Genomic DNA, 24,803 nt, shown 5'->3' with positions numbered 1-24,803 from the left:
ATATCTGTAATCCCAGCATTTTCGGAGGCTGAGGCAGGAGGATCACTTTAAGCCCAGGAGTTCCAGACCAGCCTGGGCAACAAAGCAAGACCCTGTCTCTACAAAACAGCAACAAATACAATAAAATCCAGACTTAGGGAAACTCTACAAATCATAACGATAGATTCTTCAATAAACAAATTATAAGGAAAAGAAAGGGATGGAGGAGGAACCTATAAACTAAAAGATACTCAAAAGACATCAAATTGTTTTAAATGGGCAAGATTATCCAGGTGCCTAAATAGTTGGGTCATAAAATTATGAAGAAATGAAAGGACATGGCCAGGTGTAGTGGCTCACACCTGTAATCCCACCACTTTGGGAGGCCGAAGTGAGCTTTGGGGTAGCTGACAAAGTTCTGTTACTTAACCTGAGTGATGGTTTCAAGTGTGTCCACTTTTATTTGAACTTAAGCTACATAATTATTTATCGTCTTTGTCTCTGTTTTATTTTACAATAAAGTTTTAAAAAATGCCAAAAAATGTCATTCAGAGAGACTATCTCATAATAAGGGGAAGATTTAGTCTTTTTTGGCAGTAACATTATACAGTGTGACACAAAAGTAATCAAATATTTTAAAAATATATTACTCAGTAACAAAGTTTTATATAAACATATAATATTCAGCCAGGCAAGATGGCTCATGCCTGTAATCCCAGCACTTTGGGAGGTAGAGGCAGGAGGATCACTTGAGCCCAGGAGTTCAAAACCAGCCTGGGGAACATAGTAATACCCTGTCTCTATAAAAGAAAATAAAAATCAGTTGCGTGTGACGGTGCATGCCTGTAATCCCAGCTACTTGGGAGACTGAAGTGGACTGCTTGAGCCCAGGAATTTGAGGCTGCAGTAAGCCATGACTGTGCCACAGCACTCCATGATGGGCAACAGAGTGAGACTCTTGATTATCAAAAAACAAAAAAGCCTATAATACTCACATTGGAATATGCAGCTTTGAGGAAATGAAGGGATGTATCATGGCTGACATTTCAACCATTAATAGGATATGCTACAAGAGTCTGAAATGAATTAGACTACAGTATTGATATGTGTCACATGACGCAAGGGCACATATTAAGAATTTCTAAGATTGTTGAAATAATAATAAAAGTTTCTTTACTTCCATTACTTTATGTCTTTTCTTTTTTTTTTCCTTTTTTTTTTTTTTTTTTTGAGACGGAGTCTCGCTCTGTCGCCCAGGCTGGAGTGCAGTGGCGCAATCTCGGCTCACTGCAAGCTCCGCCTCCCGGATTCACGCCATTCTCCTGCCTCAGCCTCCTGAGTAGCTGGGACTGCAGGCGCCCGCCACTACGCCCGGCTAATTTTTTTGTATTTTTAGTAGACACGGGGTTTCACCGTGTCAGCCAGGATGGTCTCGATCTCCTGTCCTCGTGATCCGCCCGCCTCGGCCTCCCAAAGTGCTGGGATTACAGGCGTGAGCCACCGCGCCCAGCCCTTTTTTCCTTTTTTTTGAGACACGGTCTCGCTCTGTCGCCCAGACTGGAGTGCAGCGGCAGGATCTCAGCTCACTGCAACCTCTACTTCCCGGGTTCAGGCAACTGTCATGCCTCAGCCTCCCGAGTAACTGGGATTACAGGCACCTGCCACCACGTCCGGCTAATTTTTGTACTTTTAGTAGAGACGGGATTTCGCCACGTTGGCCAGGCTGCTCTCAAACCCCTGACCTCAAGTGATCAGCTGACCTTGGCCTCCTGAAGTTCTGGGATTACAGGCATGAGCCACCACGCCCGGCCTCCATTACTTTACTTCTTTAAATGCTTTTTAAACTTCCTATTCATGTATAACATATTTACACAAACTCGTTTGGACTACATATTCACATATACAAATGGGTATTTAATAAAATTTTTCAAAGTGTTCAGTTCATTGAATCACCCAGAACTTTTTCTTATAAATTCAGAAAAAAACACTGAAATGTGAAATGAGAAAAAACTGTAAGAGGGAAATAAAAAATAATCTAAATCAGACTTTATTCTTCCTTTACCCACATTTGGTTGGTTCCAACAACTTTATAAATCTCTTAAGTGAAATATATTCTCAAGTTACCTTGAATATAAAATTAAAGAACTTTTGTTACTGGAAGAATGTTAAACACTCTAAGTCAATTGCTTTTTTTTTTTTTTTTTGAGACACAGTCTCTCTCTATTGTCCAGGGTGGAGTGCAGTGGCACAATCTCGGCTCACTGCAACCTCCACTTCCCGGGTTCAAATGATTCTCCTGCCTCAGCCTCCTAAGTAGCTGGGACAACAGGCGTCTGCCACCACGCCTGGCTAAATTTTTTTGTATTTTTAGTAGAGGCGGGGTTTTCACCATGTTGGCTAGGCTGCTCTCCAACTCTTGGCCTCAAGTGATCCGCACGCCTTGGCCTCCCAAAGTGCTGGGATTATAGGCGTGCTCTGAGCCAATTTTATTGCATATATATATGTATGTTTTTGTTTTTTTTTTAAAGGTATCTCAGGGAAGAGCGAAAGATCAACTGTGTCAAATACCATTTTACTTTGGGTCAAATACAATGAAGACTAAGAACTAACATTGGGTTTAGCAGATTTTTGATGTTCTCATGAGTTGGGAGCCACAGCTTGGGAGATAATCCAAGTGGATTAGGTGGCCAACAAATATAAGAATTCTAGTTGTGGAGAAATGGAAGGTTCAGGAAACTGATGGTGACAGATGAGAAAACTGAGTAGGGAAATAGTGAGAAGAGAAAATCGAGTGCAGAAATACTGATGACAGAGCTGGAAATTCTATGGTAAGAAAGCCAGGCTAGGCTCAGGGGCTTACACCTGTAATCCCAAAAGTGGGAGGCCAAGGTGGGAGGATCACTGAGCGAGAACCCATCTTTACAAAAACACTAAAAAAAAAAAAAAAGGCCAGGCGTGGTGGCTCATGCCTGTAATCCCAGCACTTTGGGAGGCCAAAGCAGGCAGATCACCTAGGTCAGAAGTTCAAGACCAGCCCGGCTAACATGGTGAAACCCCATCTCTACCAAAAATACAAAAATCAGCTGCACATGGTAGCAGACACCTGTAATCCCAGCCACTCAGGAGGCTGAGGCAGGAAATTTGCTGAAACCCAGGAGGTGGAGGTTGCTGTGAGCTGAGATCGCGCCACTGCACTCCAGCCTGGGTGACTGAGCAAGACTCCATGTCAAAAAAAAAAAAAAATAGCCAGTTATGATGGCACTTGCTTGTGGTCCCAGCTACTCAGGAGGCTAAGCCAGGAGGATCCACTCAAGCCCAGGAGGTAGCGGCTGCATGAGCTTGTTCATGCCACTGTACTCCAGCCTGGGTAACAGGGCGAGACCCTGCCTCTGGGAAAAAAAAAAAAGTTATTTTAAAACAGTGATTCATGAGTTTGGCTGGACACTGCAGTCATCTTGAAGCTTTAAAAAATAGTGATGCCTGTGTCTCACCTCTCTTCCTAATACAGTCTTTGCACATATTATTCTGTCTGCTGGGAATACTGTCTACTGAGCTACTCACCCTTAAGATCTCCACTCATTCATCAATTTCTCAGAGAAACCAGGCCGGGAGTGGTGGCTCATGCCTATAAACCTAGCACTTTGGAAGGCCAAAGCAGGTGAACTGCCTGAGCTCAGGAGTTCGAGACTCGCCTTGGCAACATGGTGAAACCCTGTCTCTCCTAAAATACAAAAACTTAGCCGGGTATGGCAGTGTGTGCCTGTAGTCCCAGCTACTTGGGAGGCTGAGGCAGGAGAATAACTTGAACCTGGGAGGCGGAGGTTGCAGTGAGCCAAGATCATGCCATTACACTCCAGCCTGGGTGACAGAGCAAGATTCCATCTCCCAAAAAAAAAAAAAAAAAAAAAGTATTTATGGTTTAAAGCATATATCTATAAAAGTATATAAGTAAATAGGTATAAATATAAAAATGTATTTGTAATAATATAATCACCACTCCCATTAGGTTAAGCTACTTGGAGGCAGATTCTGTATCATTTTCTTTTCCTTTTTTTTTTTTTGAGATGGAGTCTCACTCTATCACCCAGGCTTGAGTGCAGTGGCACAATCTTGGCTCTCTGCAACTTCCGCCTCCTGGGTTCAAGAGATTCTCCTGCCTCAGGCTCCCGTGTAGCTGGGAATATAGGCACATGCCACCATGCCTGGCTAATTTTTGTATTTTTAGTAGAGACGGGGTTTCACCATGTTGGCCAAGCTGGTATCGAACTCTTGACCTCAAGTGACCTGCCCACCTCTGCCTCCCAAAGTGTTGGGATTACAGGTGTGAGCCACCACACCCAGCCTCATTTTCATTTTTGAATCCCAAGCTCTATCAAATCCAACTGATGTTTGTTAAACTAAATTTAAACCATTAGGCATGAGAAATCTTAGGAAAAGCAAAATTCTACCATTTCTACAGTAGAGATCTCCTTAGAATACTTGATCTCCCACTAGGTATTCAATTCAACAAGGGGTGTCCCCAGTTTCTCCGAAGTTATCCATTAAAAACAGTATATGTAGCTGGGCGCAGTGGCTCACGCCTGTAATCCCAGCACTTTGGGAGGCCAAGGCGGGCAGATCACAAGGTCAGGAGATCAAGACCATCCTGGCTAACACAGTGAAACCCTGTCTCTACTAAAAATACAAAAAATTAGCCGGGTGTGGTGGCAGGCACCTGTAGTCCCAGCTACTCGGGGGGCTGAGGCAGGAGAATGGTGTGAACCCGGGAGGCAGAGCTTGCAGTGAGCTGAGATGGCACCACTGCACTCCAGCCTCGGCGACAGAGTGAGACTCTGTCTCAAAAGACAAAAAAACAAAAAAAACAGTGTATGTAAATGGTTCAAAATATCTAAACATTATCATCGTAAGACAACCTATTGTTTATCCAGGACCTACTATGTGACTTGCACTTTACATAGATTATCATTAATCTTCAGAATTCTGCAAGGTAAGAATACCATGTATTCTACAAATAAGGAAATAAAAACTCGAAGTGACATCATAGCTTGTCCTGGGTCATGAAGCTGAAATTTTAATTAGGACTCTAAAACCTTTCAACTATATGAGGCCCTGTTTCATGAACATGTTCCATATATTATAGACATTCATCTTTAACACAGTCTTATGCAACTAAGATATTGGTCAGCCTGACAGAATAATATATTTTTAAAGTCTAACCTTCAAATGTCCTTCGCCTGTGAGGAATTCAGAGTAACCAGCATCAGTAGCCAGCAAACCTACAAACTGCATGCTTGGACGTTGTTGTATAAAGGCTTCAACAGCTTTATCTGTCACGTGCTTTCTCCCAGAAACATCCAGAGAAACAAGGTTGGGTAGGATGTCTTTTTGTTCCAGTAAGCGAAGAGCTATGTCTGATGTAAACTGTTTATCATCTGAGATATCAAGATGATTCAGATGTTTGAGTTCCCGAACTACATCCAGTATCTGGGTGGTTGTCATTTTTAAACATTTCAAGTGGTGCATGGTTAGAGACTTGAGTCGGTCTTTGCAGGCCAGTAGAGCAGTGATGTCTGTGATCGAGGTGTTAGAAATATCCAAGCTCTCTAATCTTGGCAACGAGGCAACTTCAGCCAGGTCTTCATTGTAAAAGAGAACATTGGTGATGCTTAAAGCTCGAAGGCCAGAAAGCCGGCTAAAGCACCGCTCGTAAGGATCCTCGAGGGAGAGAGTTAATGAATTCAGCACCAGGCACTGGAGATTCTGCTGGATCCATTTGTTACTGCCAAGTCCACTGATAATGTCTGTAATCGTGATATCAGCATTCACACCTGTGGCATCAAGTTCCACTAACTTGTGATGGCAGAAGGCTTTCCGGAAAGCAACAGCAGAAATCTTTGCTTTGCGAATGCAGGCTCGCTTTAAGCGCATCTGGTTGCCCCTAAAAATACCCACAGTTCCATCATTCAGTAGACCTGTGGAAAAACAAGCAGCACTTTAACTTCAAAAAACAGCTAAAGAATAGCTAAAATTTCCATCACACTTTACATTTCCAAAGTGCTCCCATGTAACAGTATCTTGTCTGATAATCACAATTCATTTAGGTGAGAATATTATTGTTTACAACCTGTAGATGAGTAAACTGGGGCTCAGAGAGTGGCTTTCCAAGATCACAGGGCCAGCAAGTGGCAGAGTCAGGACTGTGGCAGACATTATTGATATCCACTAACATCTGGTTCTTACCTTACCAGACAGACAACTACATTTCCCAGCCCATCCCTGGAGTTAGCTGGAGCCATGTGCCTAGTTCTGGCCAATGGACTGTATGCTAAAGCACCTGAGAGCCAGTGCATGATTTTCCATGCTGTCTTTTCCTGCTATGACAAATGAGGAGCCTTCACGTTCTAGAGAGCATAGTTTTATGAGGAGGAACCCTCCATCAGTTTGGACCCTAGGGTAACCACGAAGCAGAATTCTCTATGGACTTGCAGAGTTATGTACCACAAGTGAGGTAGAAACCTTGTGTTAAGGTATTTGATTTGTTACCAATACATTTCTAGCCTATCCTTTAAATTCCCTTAACATATTATTATACAAACAAATATATATACATATAATATATGTAGCATGCACTTAATGCCTTGTAATTCATTAATAAACCACTAGCCAGATCTCAAACCTTATTAAAGTGATCTAGGCCTGGGAAACATAGCGAGACCCCATCTCTACAAAATAACTGAAAACGAGTTGGGCATAGTGGTGCATGCCTATAGTCCCAGCTACTAGGGAGGCTGAGATGGAAGGATCACTTGAGCCCAGGAGTTCGTGGTTATAGTGAGTACTGCACTCCAGCCTGGGTGACAGAGTGAGACCCTGTCTCTTATAAAAAAAAAAAAAAAACAACAACTAGTAGTTATAGCCCCTCCCTGGCAGATGAATGTAAATGAAGTCGACCCAGTAACCTCCTCGAAGTGCTTTCGAGATATACCTGTCTACCACAGTGTCACAAGCATATGATACTTTGGAGCCACATCAACAATATCACATACAAACTAAACAACACTGACTGTGAAAGAAGTAACAATCATGCCAAAAAAAGGTAGTCTAAGAACAGTCTGGGGTGAATGAGCAATTGAGGACAGGTAAATAAACAGCCTGAAGTCAAGAGAGGAACTCTAAGGTGGCACCTTAGCTGGCCCATACTCAAAATGTAGCTAGGCTGCCAGCCAGTCATCCTTAAATTAGAACTGAGGTATGTTTAAAAGGGAGCACTACTCTCTAATGAATTTTGCAGACTTAATTACAGTTACACAGTTAAAATCAAGAAAGGCCTTTGCAAAACTTGCCCAAGTGGACAAAAATAACTAACTACATATTAAGAACTCCATTATATTTTAGAGCTGCGCTGTCCAATACATAGTCACTAGCTACATACAGCTGGAGAGCACTTGAAAAGCAGGTGGTACAATGTGAGGTCAGCTACAAGTATAAAATATACACCAGATTGTGAAGATTTAATACAACAAAATAATGTAAAGTATCTCAATTTTTTATATTGACTACAGGTTGAAATGATCATTTTTTAATATATTGGGTTAAATAAAAATAACTAAAACTAGTTTCACTTGTTTCTTTTTATTTTTATTTTTATTTTTTTTGAGACAGAGTCTAGCTCTGTCGCCCAGGCTGGAGCGCAGTGGCCAGATCTCAGCTCACTGCAAGGTCCGCCTCCTGGGTTCACGCCATTCTCCTGCCTCAGCCTCCCGAGTAGCTGGGACTACAGGCGCCCGCCACCTCGCCCGGCTAGTTTTTTGTATTTTTTTAGTAGAGACGGGGTTTCACCGTGTTAGCCAGGATGGTCTCGATCTCCTGACCTCGTGATCCACCCGTCTCGGCCTCCCAAAGTGCTGGGATTACAGGCTTGAGCCACCGCGCCCGGCCTTTATTTTTGTTTTTGTATGTGGCCACTGGTAAATTTAAAATTACATTTCTATTAAACACTGTGGTTCTAGAGACAGCCCTTCAAAGTACCTGAACTCTATTTCAGGGGAGTAAATTTCATGGTGGGGTCCATTCAGCAAATAGTTTATTAAACAATTACTATATGTCAAATATCCTAAATGTTGTAGATACAGAGAAAAATAAGATATGCCCCTATAATCAAAGGATTCATAATCCCATGGAGTAAAAAAGACACAAACAGCCATAACAAAATGAGATATTTGGTATACTAATGTCAAGTATAAGTACCACAAAAACAAAGAAAAGGAAGTAAACCACCACGAATGGAGATCTGGAAAAGATTTGATGGGAGAAGTGATCTTTGAGTAAGGCCTTTGAAGATGCTGGAAGAATTCAAAGATAGAGAAAGAAGGTTAGGAGGCCAGGTGCAGTGGCTCATGCCTGTAATCCCAGCATTTTAGGAGGCCGATGCGGATGGATCACATGAGGCCAGGAATTCGAGACCAGTCTAGCCAACATGACAAAACTTCATTTCTACTAAAAATGCAAAAATTAAACAGTTGTGGTGGTGCACGCCTGTAATACCAGCTACTTGGGAGGCTGAGGCAGAGAATCACTATAAACTTGGGAGGTGGAGGCTGCAGTGAGCCGAGATTGTGCCACTGCACTCCAGCCTGGGCGACAGAGTGAGACTCCATCTCAAAAAAAAAAAAAAAAAAAAAAGAGAGAGAAAGAAGGTTAGGTATATTAAAGAAAGAATATACAACATAAGCAAAGTCTTAAAGATGTGAAAGCATATCACAGGGTTAGGAAATGGCAAGTAGTTCTTTCTATATTGCTTGAACATAAACAACTAGAGCCATAAGATGCAGTGCATTTCTGGGGATATAAGCATGCAAATGGGAGAGAAGAAATGAGGCTGAAGGTGAGCTGGAGCTTGATCACTCTGAAGGGTGAAGAGATGAAAGCAGATCAGCTAGGGACCTTGGGACCCATGGAACGACGCAGTAAAGTTCCTGGGTTTTTTCTGGTCATATATCCCAGATCTAAAGTTGAAGGAGCCAGCAGCCTGGAAACGTCAGTGGGCACAGACAAAAAAGCTCCCCCAAAATCTACTCACTCTAGCCAATGTACCAGGAAAGGAGCAACTAGTAAGACAGCAAACAGCTAGTAGATAGTAACTGCTCTACCTCAGCCAAATATGACAGAAAAAACTGCGGCCCCACCCATGCCAGCAAATGCCAATAGGGGCCTAGATTTCTACCCCTGCCAGGCTATAATTACTTCCCCCAATCTGCCCACAGGGGAGGTGTTAGAGAAGTCTGAGTAGAGACCAAGGATTTTTATTCCTGCTGGGTGGTAAGAACTATCCCCCACCATGATGTCAGTAGATACCATATGTGAAGCAAGCAGTGATGAAGTTCTCTATAGGAAGTCTAGTGGAAAGTCAGGACTTCCACAACTGCCCAACATTAATGAGGCCACCTCCTCCCAACATGGTGTCAGTAGAGGCCAACTGGGAAGCAGAAATGACATACCCATACGCCTTTCAGCTAGGGAAGTTATCAATAGAGTCCTAGTGGAGAGTCAGAATTCCAACCTCTGCATAGCCCTGCACCTTGGGTGTCAAGAGAAGCTAAGTGGGGAACCAGAAAGAACTTTTTTTTTTTTTTTTTGAGACGGAGTCTTACCCTGTGACCCAGGCTGGAGTGCAATGGCACTGATCTTGGCTCACTGCAACCTCCGCCCCCTGAGTTCAGACGATTCTCCTGCCTCAGCCTCCTGAGTAGCTGGGATTACAGGCACCCACAACCACACCCAGCTAATTTTTTGTATTTTTAGTAGACACTGGATTTCACCATGTTGGCCAGGATGGTCTCGATCTCCTGACCTTGTGATCCACCCCCCTCTTGGCCTCCCAAAGTGCTGGGATTACAGGCATGAGCCACCATGCCTGGCCCAGAAAGAACATTAACCCTAATCTGGCTGGGCATGGTAGTTCATGCCTGTAATCCCAGCACTTTGGGAGGCTAAGGCGTGCAGATCACGAGGTCAGGAGATCGAGACCATCTCAGCCAACATGGTGAAACACCATCTCTACTAAAACACAAAAAATTAGCCAGGCCTGGTGGTGCGTGCCTTGTAATCCCAGCTACTTGGGAGGCTGAGGCAGGGAAATCACTTGATCCCAGGAGACAGAGGTTGCAGTGAGCTGAGATCGTGCTACTGCACTCCAGCCTGGCGACAGAGCAAGACTCCGTCTCAAACAAAAAATTAGCCAGGCATGGTGGTGCACACCTGTAATCTCAGCTACTATGGGGACTGAGGCAGGAGAATGGCATGAACCTGGAGGCGGAGGTTGCGATGAGCCCAGATTGCACCATTGCACTCCAGCCTGGGCAACAAGAGCAAAACTCCATCTCAAACATAACATAACGTAACATAACATAACATAAAATAAAATAACATAAACTAACAACAAAATATAAAATAACATAAAATAACATACAATAACAACAAAATAACAAAATAAAATAACATAAAATAACACAAGAAAATAAAATAACAAAATAAAATAACATAAAATAACATACAACATAAAATAACAAAGTAAAATAAAATAAAAATAACATAAAATAAAATAACATAACATAAAATAACTAAAATAATCTTTTTTTTTGAGATGGATTCTAGCTCTGTCACCCAAGCTGGAGTGCAGTGGCGGATCTCAGTCCACTGCAAGCTCCGCCTCCTGGGTTTACCCCATTCTCCTGCCTCAGCCTCCCGAGCAGCTGGGACTACAGGCACACACCGCCACGCCCAGCTAATTTTTTGTATTTTTAGTAGAGACGGGATTTCGCCATGTTAGCCAGGATGGTCTCGATCTCCTGATCTCGTGATCTGCCTGCCTCGGCCTCCCAAAGTGCTGAGATTACAGGCGTGAGCCACCATGCCAGGCCTACAATTTTTTTTTTTTTTTTTTTTTTGAGACGGAGTCTCGCTCTGTCGCCCAGGCTGAAGTGCAGTGGCGGGATCTTGGCTCACTGCAAGCTCCGCCTCCCGGGTTTACGCCATTCTCCTGCCTCAGCCTCCCGAGTAGCTGAGACTACAGGCGCCCGCCACCACGCCAGGCTAATTTTCTGTATTTTTAGTAGAGACGGGGTTTCACCGAGTTAGCCAGGATGGTCTCGATCTCCTTTGTGATCCACTCGCCTCGGCCTCCCAAAGTGCTGGGATTACAGGCTTGAGCCACTGCGCCCGGCCTATAAAATTTTTTAAAAAGAACATTAACCCCAATCTGGCAATAACAAAGCAGTGCTCCTGCCTTGCACTGCTGGAGTGACGTCAGAGATTCAAACTAAAACAGAAAAGTCTCATATCACCTAAAATGTCCTAGTTTCAAAAAAAAATTACTCTGAATCATATTAAGAACCAGTAAGGCTTCAAACTGAAAAAGAGATAATCAATATATGCCAACAGTAAGGTAACAGAAATGTTAAAATTATTTGACAACGATTTTAAAGGAGCCATAATAAAATGCAATTAAATTTTCAAAAGTAAACAAAAATGCTTGAAAAAAATGAGTAACAGGCCAGGCACAGTGGCACTCTGGGAGGCCAAGGCAGGCGGACCATGAGGTCAGGAGTTCGAGACCAGCCTGACCAACATGGTGAAACCCCATTTCTACTAAAAATACAAAAATTAGCTGGGCATGGTGGCACATGCCTGTAGTCCCAGCTACTTGGGAGGCTGAGGCAAAAGAATGACTTGAACCTGGGAGGCGAGCATTGCAGTGAGCCGAGATCCGCCACTGCACTCCAGCCTAGGTGACAGAGCAAGATTCTCCGTCTCAAAAAAAAAAAATTAATAAGAAAAAAAATGAATAACAGAAAATCTCAGCAAGGCAAGAGAAGATACAAAGAAGAATCAAATAGAAATTTTAGAAGTGGGCCAGGCGCGGTGGCTCACGCCTGTAATCCCAGCACTTTCGGAGGCCAAGGCGGGCGGATCACGAGGTAAGGAGATCGAGACCATCCTGGCTAACACAGTGAAACTCCGTCTCTACTAAAAATACAAAAAATTAGCCGGGCGTGGTAGCGGGCGCCTATAGTCCCAGCTACTCGGGAGGCTGAGGCAGAAGAATGCCATGAACCCGGGAGGCGGAGCTTGCAGTGAGCCGAGATTGCACCACTGCACTCCAGTCTGGGCCACAGAGGGAGACTCCATCTCAAAAAAAAAAGAAATTTTAGAAGTGAAAAATACAATAATGCTTGGGGTCAACAGTAAAATAGAGAGCAGAGAAAAAAGATCAGTGAACTAGAAGATAAAACAATATAAATTACCTAATTTAAACAACAAGAACAGAATGGGAAGAAAACGGAAACCAAAAACCTAAAGCTATATTTGCATCACTGAAATATCTCAAGGACAGGAGAAAGAGAGTGGGGTTGAAAAAGTACTTAAAGAAATAATGAGCAGGCACAGTGGCTCATGCTTACAATCCCAGTACTCTGGGAGGATGAGACAAGAGGCCAGGAGTTTGAGACCAGCCTGGGCAACATTGCAAGACTCCATCCCAACAACAAAAAATTTCAATCGGTCAGGCATGGTGGTGCATACCCGTAGTCCTAGCTACTCAGGAGGCTGAGGTGGAAAGATCGCTTGAGCCCAGGAGTTTGAGATTATAGCGAGCTATGATTGCACTCCACCTTGAAGGAAAGAGTAAGACCCTGACTGCGGGGTAAAAAAAAAAAAAAAAAAAAAAAAAAAAAAAAAAACAAAACTGAGTATGGTGGCTCATTCCTGTAATTGGGAGGCTGAGGTGGGAGGACTGTTTTGAGCCCAGGAGTTCAAGACCAGTCTGCACAACACAGAAAGACATCATCTCTATTACAAATTTTTAAAAATTAGTCAGATGGTGGCATGCACCTGTGGTCTCAGCTACTCAGGAGGCTGAGGCAGGAGGATTGCTTGAGTCCAGGAGTTTAAGGCTGCAGTGAGCTATGATCATGCCACTACACTCCAGCCTGGGAAATAGAATGAGACCTTGTCTCAAAAAATAAATTTTTTAATTAAAAAAAAAAAAAAAGGCTGGGTACAGTGGCTCACGCCTAGAATCCTAGCACTTTGGGAGGCCAAGGCAGGAGGACTCCTTGAGGCCAGGGGTTCAAGACCAACCTGGCCAACATAGTGCAACTCCATCTCTATTTAAAAAAAAAAAAAAAAAAAATCACTCAGAAAAATTGGAAGCAGTGGTTTGCATGGAGTTAAGGGAATTTTATGACGGATGGCTTCAATTTTCTTACCAAGATAAATGGTGGAAAGTCTGAGAAGAGCAAAGAACATCTGAAGCTACTGTTAGGAACACTAGTTAACTGGGGAAATACTCCAGAATTCCTAGGCAGTGCCGAGGGGCCCACCTTTCTATTACTGACTTGCCTCCTTGTCATTCAGGTCTCAGTCTAGTATTACCACCTTAGAAGCTCCGATCATCCAAGTTAACACCTCCCTTCCTTTATTACTCTTCTTAAGAGAACAGTGTTCTTTCTCTCTCAGAGAATCTGGCACAAGCTGTAATTCTATATGTTTACTTCCTAACTGTGTCTCCCACTGGACTAAATGCTCCACGAATGCAAGATTCATGTTGTGTTCATTGTCTTATTTAAATATTCACAGTAATCCCTGTGAGGGAGTTATAATTATCAACATTTTACAGATGAGGAATCTTAGACTTGCAGAGTCACTTGTCCAGGGTCAAATAGCAAATTAATGTTGGAACCAGGAATCAGACCTAGGGCTGATTTCTAGATCTCATGCTCTTTTCTTATTTTAAAAATATCTTGGCTGGGCACAGTAAATCACACCTATAATCCCAGCACTTTGAAAGGCTGAGGCAGGTGGATCACCTGAGGTCATGAGTTTGAGACCAGCCTGGTCAACATGGTGAAACCCTGTCTCTACTAAAAATACCAAAAAAAAAAAAAAAATTATCCAGGCATGGTGGTGCATGCCTGTAATTCCAGTTACTCAGGAGGCTGAGGCAGGAGAATCACTTGAACCTGGGAGGTGGAGGTTGCAGTAAGCCGAAATAGTGCCACTGTACTCTAGCCTAGCAACAGAGTAAGACTCCATCCCAAAAATAATAATAATAATAATAAAAAGAATCAACATGCTCTAAATGGTAACTCAAGGGCTTCTTTCAAGGAGTAAAATACAGATGCATAAATACAAGGATTGTGCCCCAAAGCATTTTTTCTTTCTTTCTGATTTAGGACAGACAGTTGAAGTGACCAGCAATGTGATCTACAAGTAAGTGGGGTGCTAGTCTGGGAGTGTAAGCTTTCAGTCACCTAGAAAGTCTATTTGGCTAGTCAAGGAAGCAATTCATAATGTTTCAGATTTTCAGTTTTATCCCAAACCAGAAGGCTGAATATGTCAAGATTTATAAATTTAGATTATATTGACAGTATGACACAGAAACATTATCATTAGATGGCAAAATTCTCACTCTGATTTCTAGCTCTTATGCCCACCTTTCCTGGAAAATTTTTAGCATGCAGACACAGATACAATCAGAAAAGACCATGACAAGAGAATCACAGACCCCGATAAGTAAAACTCTAGCGCCAGATTTATTTTAATTAAGACTGCTACTGGCTGAGCACGGTGGTTCAAAACTGTAATCCTAGTACTTCGGGTGGCTAAGGCAGGAGAATTGCTTGAGCCCAGCAGTTTGAGACCATCCTGGACAACGTAGTGAGACTCTGTCTCTACAAAAAAAATTTAAAAGTAGCCAAGATTACACCACAGCACTCCAGCCTGGGTAACAAAGCGAGACCCTGTCTCTTAAAATAAAAAATAATTATTAAAAAAACTGCTTTTATACCTATTACTTAAAGCAATCTACAGATTCAATGCAATTTTTATCAATATACCAATAACATTCTTCCCAGAAATAGAAAAAATATCTAAAAATCTGTATGGAACCACAAAAGACCCTGAATAGCCCAAGCAATTCTGTGCAAAAGGAATAAACCTACAGGCATCATACTACCAGACTTCAAAATATAATATAAAGCTATAGTAACCAAAACAGCAAAGTACCAACATAAAAATAAACACATAGACCATACAGAAACAGAAGAGGAACCCTAGAAATTAATTCACATATCTATGATCAACTGATTTTTGACAAAGGCACCAATGACACTGACTGGGAAAAGAATAGTCTGTTCAATAAATGGTGCTGGGAAGGCTGGATATCCACAGGCAAAAGAATGAAATAGACCCCCCAGTCTCTCATCTTTACAAAAACCAACTCAAAATGAATCAGACTTAAATGTAAGACCCAAAACTATAAAACTACTAGAAGAAAATACAGCAGAGGGCCAGGCACAGTGGCTCACACCTGTAATCCCAGCACTTTGGGAGGCCAAGGTGGGCAGATCACCTGAGGTCAGGAGTTCAAGATCAGCCTGACCAACATGGTGAAACCCTGTCTCTACTAAAAATACAAAAATTAGCTGGACGTGGTGGAGGGCACCTGTAACTCCCAGCTACTTGGGAGGCTGAGGCAGGAGAATCGCTTGAACCTGGGAGGCGGAGGCTGTAGTGAGCTGAGATGGTGCCACCGCACGCCAGCCTGGGTGATAAGAGCAAAACTCGTCTCAAAAAAACAAACAAATGAAAAAAATAAAATATAGTGGAAACATTTCAGGACATTCATCTGAGAAGATTTTATGAACAAGACCTCAAAAGCACAGGCCAGGCATGGTGGCTCATGCCTGTAATTCTAGCACTTTGGGAGGCCAAGGCAGGAGGATCACTTGAGTTCAAGAGTTCAAGACCAGCTTGGGAACCATGGTAAGACCCTGCCTCTACAAAAAATTTTAAAAATTACCTGGGCATGGTGGTACATGCCTATAGTCTCAGCTAATTGGGAGGCTGAAGCAGGAGGATTGCTTGAGCCTGGGGGGTTAAGGCTGCAGTGTGCCATGATCACACTACTGTACTCCAGCCTGCGTAACAGAGTGAGACCCTGTCCAAAAAAAAAAAAAAAAAAAGCACAGGCAACAAAAACAAACATAGACAAATGGGATTATATCAAGCTAAAAGCTTCTGCACAGCACAGCAAAGGAAACAATCAACAGAGTGGAAAGACAACCTATAGAATGGGAGAAAATATCTGTCGACTATTTATCTCACAGGGGATTAATATCCAGAATATATAAGAAACTCAAACATCTCAACAGAAAAATAAACAATCCAATTTAAAAGTGGGCAAATGACCTGAATAGATATTTGTCAAAAGAAGACATACAAATGGCCAACAAATATATAAAGAAATGCTCAACATCACTAATCATCAAGGAAATGCAAATCAAAATGACAATGAGGTATTATATCACCCCAGGATGGCTATTAACAAAAGACAAAAAATAACAAATACTGGATGTAGAAAAGAGAACTCTTATACATTGTTGGTGGAAATGTAAACTAGTACAGCCTCTATGGAAAGCAGTATGAAGTTTCCTCAAAAAACTACAAATAGAACTACCATATCCAGCAATCCCACTACTTGACATTTATTCAAAGGAAAGGAAATGAGAATATCAAAGAGACATCTGTATCCCCGTGTTTACTGCAGCACTATTCACAATAGCAAGATGCAGAATCAATCTATGTGTCCAATAACAGATGAATGAATGAAGAACATGTGGTGTATATACATAATGGAATACCATACAGCCATCAAAAAGAATGAAATCCTGTCATTCACAGTAACATGGATGGAACTGGAGGACATTATGTTAAGTGAAATAAGCCAGGAGCATAAAGTTAAACATGGCATGTTCTCACTCATATGTGAAAGCTAAAACCAGTGATCTCACAGAAGTAAAAGTAGAACAGTTTAGTAGAGGCTGGCGACTTGTAGAGGGAAGAGGATGACAGGCAGAGATTGATTAAAGGATACAGAATTACAGCTAGACAGGAGGAGTCAGTTCTAGTGTTCTACACACTGTAGGATGACTACAGTTAACAATAATTCTTAGTTTCAAATAGCTAGAAGGAATGATAGTGAATATTTCCAATACAAATGTTTGAGATGATGAGTATGCTAATTACTCCAATCTTATCACTATACATTATATGTATTGCAGCATCATTACATATCCCATAAATATGTACAATTATTTTATGTCAATTTAAAAATAGGCCAGGGCCAGGCACAGTGGTTCACGCCTGTAATCCCAGCACTTTGGGAGACCAAGGCAGGTGGATCATTTGACGTCAGGAGTTCGAGACCAGCCTGGCCAACATGGTGAAACCCTGTCTCTACTAAAAATACACAAATTAGCTGGGCGTGGTGTCAGGCACCTATAGTCCCAGCTACTTGAGAGGCTGAGCCAGGAGGATCAACTGAACCCAGGAAGCAGAGATTGCAGCGAGTCGAGACTGTACCACTGCATTCCAGCCTGAGCGACAGAGTGAGATTCCATCTCAAAAAAACAAAGTAGGCTGGGCATGTTGGCTCATGCCTGTAATCTCAGTACTTTGGAAGCCTGAGGCAGGAGGCTAACTTGAGACCAGTAGTTCAAGACCAGCCTGGGGAACATGGCAAGACCCTGTCTGTACAAAAAATAAAAGAATAGAAAATTGTTTAACACATGCAAAAAAGACTGCTACTAATATCATTAATCCTTTGAATTGAGTAAATAAGTAAAAAATTTTAAATGTGTATGTTAAACATTTTCTAGAATCAATATGCTATTAGAAACAGTACGATATTACCAGTTTTTTGTTTTTGTTGTTTTGTTTTTTTGAGACACTGTCTCACCCTGTCGCCCGGGCTGGAGTGCAATGGCGCAATCTTGGCTCACTGCAACCTCCACCTCCGTGTTCAAGCAATTCTCCCTGCCTCAGCCTCCCGAGTAGCTGGGAGTACAGGCACCCGCCACCACACTGGGCTAATTTTTGTATTTTTAGTAGAGACAGGGTTTTGCCATGTTGGCCAGGCTGGTCTCAAACTCCTGACCTCAGGTGATCTGCTTGCCTTGGCCTCCCAAAGTACTCGGATTACAGGTGTGAGCCACTGCCCTCGGCTGATATTACCAATTTTAAAAGTATCCACAAGGCTGGGAGCGGTGGCTCACTCCTGTAATCCCAGCACTTTGGAAGGACTAGGTGGTAGATCACTTGAGGTCAGGAGTTCAGGACCAGCCTAGCAAACATGGTGAAATCCCATCTCTACTAAAAAAAAATACAAAAATTAGCCAGGTGTAGTGGCATATGCCTGTAACCCCAGCTACTCCAGAGGCTGAGGCATGAGAACTGCTTGACCTGGGAAGCAGAGGTTGCAGTGAGCCGAGATTGTGCCACTGCACTCCAGCCTGGGTGACAGAGCGAGACTCTGTCTCAAGAAAAAAATAATAACAGTAATAAATAAAAAACAAAAGTATCAATCGAACAACTGTTTTCTCAGTATGAATATTTTCAAACACAAAGAAAATGTATAAAGTAACTTTTACAAATTGAGACAAGAACTGGCAACATGTTCTTTTGCATATTCTCAGTAGTATCAAATCTTGACTAAAGATGGATATGATTTGTATAAAGAGATTAAATAATTCAGAACCCTTCTTGATGAATAAAACAGGTAATCACACTGGGGTGAACACAATTAGGGGCAACAAGTTATTTTTCTGACCCTCAGTTTCCTTATCTGAAGGCAGTTTGAAAAGAAGAGATAGGGCCGGGCGCGGTGGCTCAAGCCTGTAATCCCAGCACTTTGGGAGGCCGAGGCGGGTGGATCACGAGGTCAGGAGCTTGAGACCATCCTGGCTAACATGGTGAAACCCCGTCTCTACTAAAAATACAAAAAACTAGCCGGGCGTGGTGGCGGGCGCCTGTAGTCCCAGCTACTCGGAGGCTGAGGCGGGAGAATGGCGTGAACCCGGGAGGTGGAGCTTGCAGTGAGCCGAGATCGCGCCACCGCACTCCAGCCTGGGCGACAGAGCGAGACTCCGTCTCAAAAAAAAAAAAAAAGAAAGAAAAGAAGAGATAGAAAATACATTTCAAGTGTGTAGCCTCTCCAAGACATTACTCTGAGGACAAATATTTAGTTAGACTTGCTTAAAACCCACTCCTATTATCTTATTCATATAAACCATTTGCTATAGTGCCGGACATATAATAATAAGCATTCAATAAATGTTAGCTACTACTATTAGCTATCAGTAGTTACATTTCCAAAGGATAACTGAATCTGGCAAAGTTAAGGCCTTAGCATTTGTTCTTTTGATTTACAAGATGAGTTTTCTTTTTTAAATCTAACATACTGAGCACTGGCCGGGTGCGGTGGCTCATGCCTATAATCCCAGCACTTTGGAAGTCCAAGGCAGGTGGATCACTGGAGGTCAGGAGTTTAAGATCAACCTGGCCAACATGGTGAAACCCTGTCTCTACTAAAAATACAAAAATTAGCTGGGTGTGGTGGTAGGTGCCTGTAGTACCAGCTACTCAGAAGGTTGAGGCAGGAGAATCGCTTGAACTCAGGGGGTGGAGGCTGCAGTGAGCTGAGATTGCACCACTGCACTCCAGCCTGGGCGACACAGTGAGACTCAATCTCAAAAAAAAAAAAAATAATAATAATAATATACTAAGCATAATCATTAAATTGAGATTAGAAAGAAATGCTAGCACTGGCACAATCTCTTAAACGGTTGTACAGCTGTGTAAGGGACTTTTAACTTTAACATATATAATACAAAAATTTACCCTAGTTATTATGACAGGTTGGAAAAATTCAGAGAGACTGCAGGCATGAGGAACTTCGTGAAAAACAAGGAATGTAGAGGTCTTCTTCTTTCCTAAATTATCCCAAAATGCCTCAGTTACAGCCTCATTTCATCCTACTCTTCCTTGGAACACATTATTGGCACTTATACTTAATAGTTTTATACATATAAAGTCACAGCAAAAGTATAAACCACTATCTGGCATCCAGGAGCAAGGATACCTCCAATACAGGTGTAGGAAGGCTGTGTGGCACAGTGGGATGAGCATATATTTAAAGTTGGACAGACTTGCACATGAATTAGGACTCCACTATTTACTTGCAGTTTGACCCTCAGCAAGTTACTTCTCAGCCTCAGTTTATCTGTATGTAAATGGGGATGATAATAGCTACCTTATAGAGTTTTTGTGAAAATTCCATGAAAATGTATGTAAAATGCCTGGCACATAGGCATTCAATAAATGACAGCTATTATTATTGCCAAATTTTCATTCTATTCTATAGCTGTGGACAAATCATATTCCATACTTATGAATTTACCAACTGTAAAGATATAAAGGTGTATCTTAGCTTTTTTTTGTTTTTGTTTTTTGGTTTTTTTGTTTGTTTGAGACAGAGTCTCGCTCTGTCGCCCAGGCTGGAGTGCGGTGGCACAATCTCTGCTCACTGCAACCTCCACCTCCTGGGTTCAAGCGATTCTCCTGCCTCACCCTCCTGAGTAGCTGGGACTATAGGTGTGCACCACCACACCCGGCTAGTTTTTGTATTTTCAGTAGAGACGGGGTTTCACCATGTTGGTCAGGCTGGTCTTGAACTCCTGACCTCAAGATCCGCCCACCTCGGCCTCCCAAAGTGCTGGGATTACAGGCGTGAGCCACCGCGCCCGGCTAGTTTTTTGTATTTTTTAGTAGAGACGGGGTTTCACCGTGTTAGCCAGGATGGTCTCGATCTCCTGACCTCGTGATCCGCCCGTCTCGGCCTCCCAAAGTGCTGGGATTACAGGCTTGAGCCACCGCGCCCGGCCGGTATATCTCTTTCAAATTAAAACTTGAAGTAACAAAAATACTCCATACATAAGCAAAACTACACAGATAAGAACTTCTCAATTGATTTTCAGAATTGGTTTTTGAAAATCAAAGTACTAAATTGGCTGTGATTTCCCATCTCAAAGGTCAAAATCAGAAATTAGTTTTTCCATAACAGTAATAATTCTCCCACTGTCAAAAGAAGATACAAGGGTTTTTTTGTGTTTGTTTGTTTGTTTGTTTTGAGACAGAGTCTCGTTCTGTCACCCCAACTGGAATGCGGTGGTACGATCTCGGCTCACTGCCACCTCTGCCTCCTGGGTTCAAGTGATTCTCCTGTCTCAGCCTCCCGAGTAGCTGGGATTATAGGCATGTATTGCCACATCCAGCTAATTTTTGTATTTTAGTAGAGATGGGGTTTCGCCATCTTGGCCAGGCTGGTCTCGAACTCCTGACCTCAGGTGATCCACCTGCCTCGGCCTCCCAAAGTGCTAGGATTACAGGCATGAGCCATCACGCTCGACCCGAGGTAAGATATTTTATACTGGCAAACCTCTAAATGGATACAAGTTATAGGAGTTATTTCTGACATGACTTCTCAGCTGTGCATGGTGGCTCATGCCTCTAATCCCAGTACTTTGGGAGGCCAAGGTTGGAAGATTGCTTGAGGCAGGGAGTTTGAGGCCAGCCTTGGCAACAGAGTGAGACCTTATCCCTACAAAAATAAAAATAAAAAGATTAGCCAAGCTGTAGTCCCAGCTACTCAGGAGGCTGAATCAGATCACATAAACCCAGGAGCTCTGTGCCACTGCACTCCAGCCTGGGCAACAGAACAAGACCGTTTCTTAAAAAATTAAAAAAAAAAAAAAAGACGTTTCAAAGTCAAAAAAAAAGGTTTGCCACATTGAAATATGAAAAGCATTGAAATTAGGAAGCTGAGGCAGGAGAATGCGTGAACCCGGGGCCCGGAGCTTGCAGTGAGCCGAGAGATCGCGCCCACTGCACTCCAGCCTGGGCAACAGCGAGACTCCGTCTCAAAAAAAAAAAACAAAACAAAAACAAAAAAAAGCGTTAAGAGTAGCCCAGGCGTGGTGGCACAAGCCCGTGCTCCCAGCTACACGGGAGGCTGAGCTGGGAGGATCACTTGGGCCCAGGAGGTTGAGGCTGCAGTGAGTCATGTTTGCACCACTGCACTCCAGCCTGGGTAACAGAGTGAGACCCTGTCAAGAGAAAAAAAAAAAAAAAGTTTATTCTAAATTACACAGTAAGAGGCAAGATAGGTAAAAATAAATGAATTCATAGTCCTGGAATCAGGCTCACGTGGCCTTCTCGGTTATTTCTAAGAAAATAATTAAATGGCTACTGTAGCACTTCAAAATCCAATCCAATTAACAGCACATAATTTTTGTTTCCTCTGTTTATTTTTTTACCATGAAAAGCCATGGTCCGAAGCAGTCGATCAGCCACCTCCTGTGGGAATACTCCAGGTTCCTGCAGACACAGTGTTCCATCTTGTCTGGCTGAACAGAACTTCTCAAGGTGAGTAGTCAAGAAATTCAAGCAGATATCAAGTAGGGAATAAGGAGATGCCTCCTCCTTGCAGCCCAGGGAAAAATATAAAGGAAACACAAAAACCAACAAGTTAGTTTCCAGAAAAGCAGAGAACAAAACATTCATTTACTCATTCTACTAGTATTTCTTTAGTGTCTTATCATATGCTAGACACTGTGTAAGGCAGTGGAATACAATCTGTGATCCATGTTCTCAAGAAGCAATAGAAGAGAAACACTGAAACAAACATTTATATACAGTCCCTTTAGTACTAAAATAGAAGACACACTGGGTACTAAGTAAGCACACAGCAGGGGGTTCTAATCAGTCGGGGATGGTGAATGGAAAACCTCAGAGCTTAGGAAGCTCGAAACCAACTAAAGCATCACAATATGCTGTTCAGACATGAGTACAAAGCTGAGAGAGCTGTTTTTTAAAAATAGGGTAGGGCTGAGATGGGAGGATCACTTGAGGCCAGGAGTTCGAGACCAGCCTGGCCAACGTGGCGAAACCCCATCTCCACTAAAAATACAAAAGTTAGCCAGGCATGGTGGTGGATGTCTGTAATTCCAGCTACTGAGGAGGCTGAGGGAGGAGAATCACTTGAACCCGAGAGGCGGAAGCTGCAGTGAGCCGAGGTTATGCCACTGCACTCCAGCCTAGGTGATAGAGTGAGGCTCTGTCTCAAAAAACAAACAAGGGCGGGTGTGGTGGCTCACGCCTATAATCCCAGCACTTTGGAGGCCGAGGCAGGTGGATCACCTGAGGTCAGGAGTTTGAGACCAGATTGACCAACATGGAGAAACCCCGTCTCTACTAAATACTAATACAAAATTAGCCAGGCATGGTGGCACATGCCTGTAATCCCAGTTACTTGGGAGGCTGAGGCAGAAGAATCGCTTAACCTGGGAAGCAGAGGTTGCAGTGAGCCGAGATCACGCCATTGCACTCTAGCCTGGGCAACAAGAGCGAAACTCCATCTCATAAAACAAACAAAAAAGACAAGCTTATCCTAAGATTCATATGGAAATGCAACACCTAGAATAGCCAAAACGATCTTGGAAAAGAAAAACAAAGTTGAAAGACTTTGATTACTATAATAATCAAAACTGTATGGCACCAGCATAAGGACACACTGATCAATGAACTAGAATTCAGAGTTCAGAAATAAACTCTTACATTCATGGTCAATTGATATTGACAAGAGTGCCAGGATAACTCAATGGGCTTGCTTTTTGGCCAGGAGCGGTGGCTCATACCTGCAATCCCAGCACTTTGGGAGGCCAAGGCAGGCAGATTATGAGGTCAGGAAATGGAGACCATCCTGGTTAACACAGTGAAATCCCATCTCTACTAAAAATACAAAAAAATTAGCCAGGCGTGGTGGCAGATGCCTGTGGTCCCAGCTACTCAGGAGGCTGAGGCCGGATAATGGCATGAATATGGGAGGCGGAGCTTGCAGTGAGCCGAGATCGTGCGACAGAGTGAGACTCCGTCTCAAAAAAAAAAAAAAAAAAAAAAAGAATAGGCTTTTCAACAAAGGATGCTGGGACCACTGGACATCAACATACAAAAGAATAAAGACAGAGTCCTTCACACCATGGAGAAAAATTACCTCAAAATAGATCAAGGTCATAAATATAAGAGCTAAGATTGTTTCTCTTAGAAGAAAACATAGGTGTAAAAAGTTTAGGCTTTAGATTAGTAAAGTTTCTTAGATATGACACCAATGTATATCTATTAAACTTCATCAAAATTAAAAACTTTTGTGCTTCAAAGATCATCATACAGGAAGTGAAAAGGACACAGTGGCTAACACCTGTAATGCCAGAACTTTGAGAGGCTGAGGCAGGAATATTGCTTGAGCCCAGCAGTTTGAGACCAGTCTGAGGAACATGGTGAAACCCCGTCTCCACAAAAGATACAAAAATTACCCGGGGGTGGTGGTGCATGCCTGTAACCCCAGCTACTTGGGAGGCTGAGGCAGGAGAATTGCTTGAACCCACGAGGCGGAGGTTGCAGTGAGCCGAGATCACGCCATTGCACTCCAGCCTGGGTGACAAGAGGGAAACTCCCTCTCAAAAAATAAAAAAATAAATAAATGTAAAATAAACTGATAAGAACAGATACTACACTTGATCTTAGCCAAAAGGCTGAGAGGTAGGCCGGGTGCGGTGGCTCATGCCTGTAATCCCAACACTTTGGGAGGCCAAGGAGGGTGGATCACCTGAGGTCAGGAGTTCGAGACCAGCCTGGCCAACACGGTGAATGCTGTCTCTACTAAAAATACAAAAATTAGCTAGGCGTGGTTGCAGGTGTCTGTAGTCCCAGCTACTTGGGAGGCTGAGGCAGGAGAATTGCTTGAATCCAGGAGGCAAGGGCTGCAGTGAGCCAGGATGGTGCCACTGCACTCCAGCCTGGGCAATAGAGCCAGACCCCATCTCAAAAACACAAATAAATAAATAAATAAAAGGCAAAGGGGCTGGGCACAG

At 42.9% G+C, this 24,803-nt stretch overlaps 1 protein-coding gene and 1 pseudogene across 1 annotated transcript in view; both read right to left on the bottom strand.

Moving 5' to 3' along the window:
* The window catches only part of ZYG11B (zyg-11 family member B, cell cycle regulator), a 104,432-nt gene that overhangs the window by 52,308 nt on the left and 27,321 nt on the right, over positions 1-24,803 (bottom strand). The window contains exons 2-3 of the mRNA XM_003891896.5: positions 22,191-22,356; positions 5,197-5,951 (exon numbers count right to left, since the gene is read on the bottom strand). Coding sequence (XP_003891945.3) covers positions 5,197-5,951; positions 22,191-22,356 — 921 coding nt within the window. The remainder of the gene's footprint in view (positions 1-5,196; positions 5,952-22,190; positions 22,357-24,803) is intronic.
* Positions 24,318-24,476, bottom strand: LOC116271866 (annotated as a pseudogene).

The sequence above is a fragment of the Papio anubis genome, chromosome 1 (genome assembly GCF_008728515.1).
Source record: "Papio anubis isolate 15944 chromosome 1, Panubis1.0, whole genome shotgun sequence".
NCBI lineage: Eukaryota > Metazoa > Chordata > Mammalia > Primates > Cercopithecidae > Papio > Papio anubis.
Note: the sequence above shows the minus strand (reverse complement) of the source record. Positions and strands in the feature narration are given on the sequence as shown.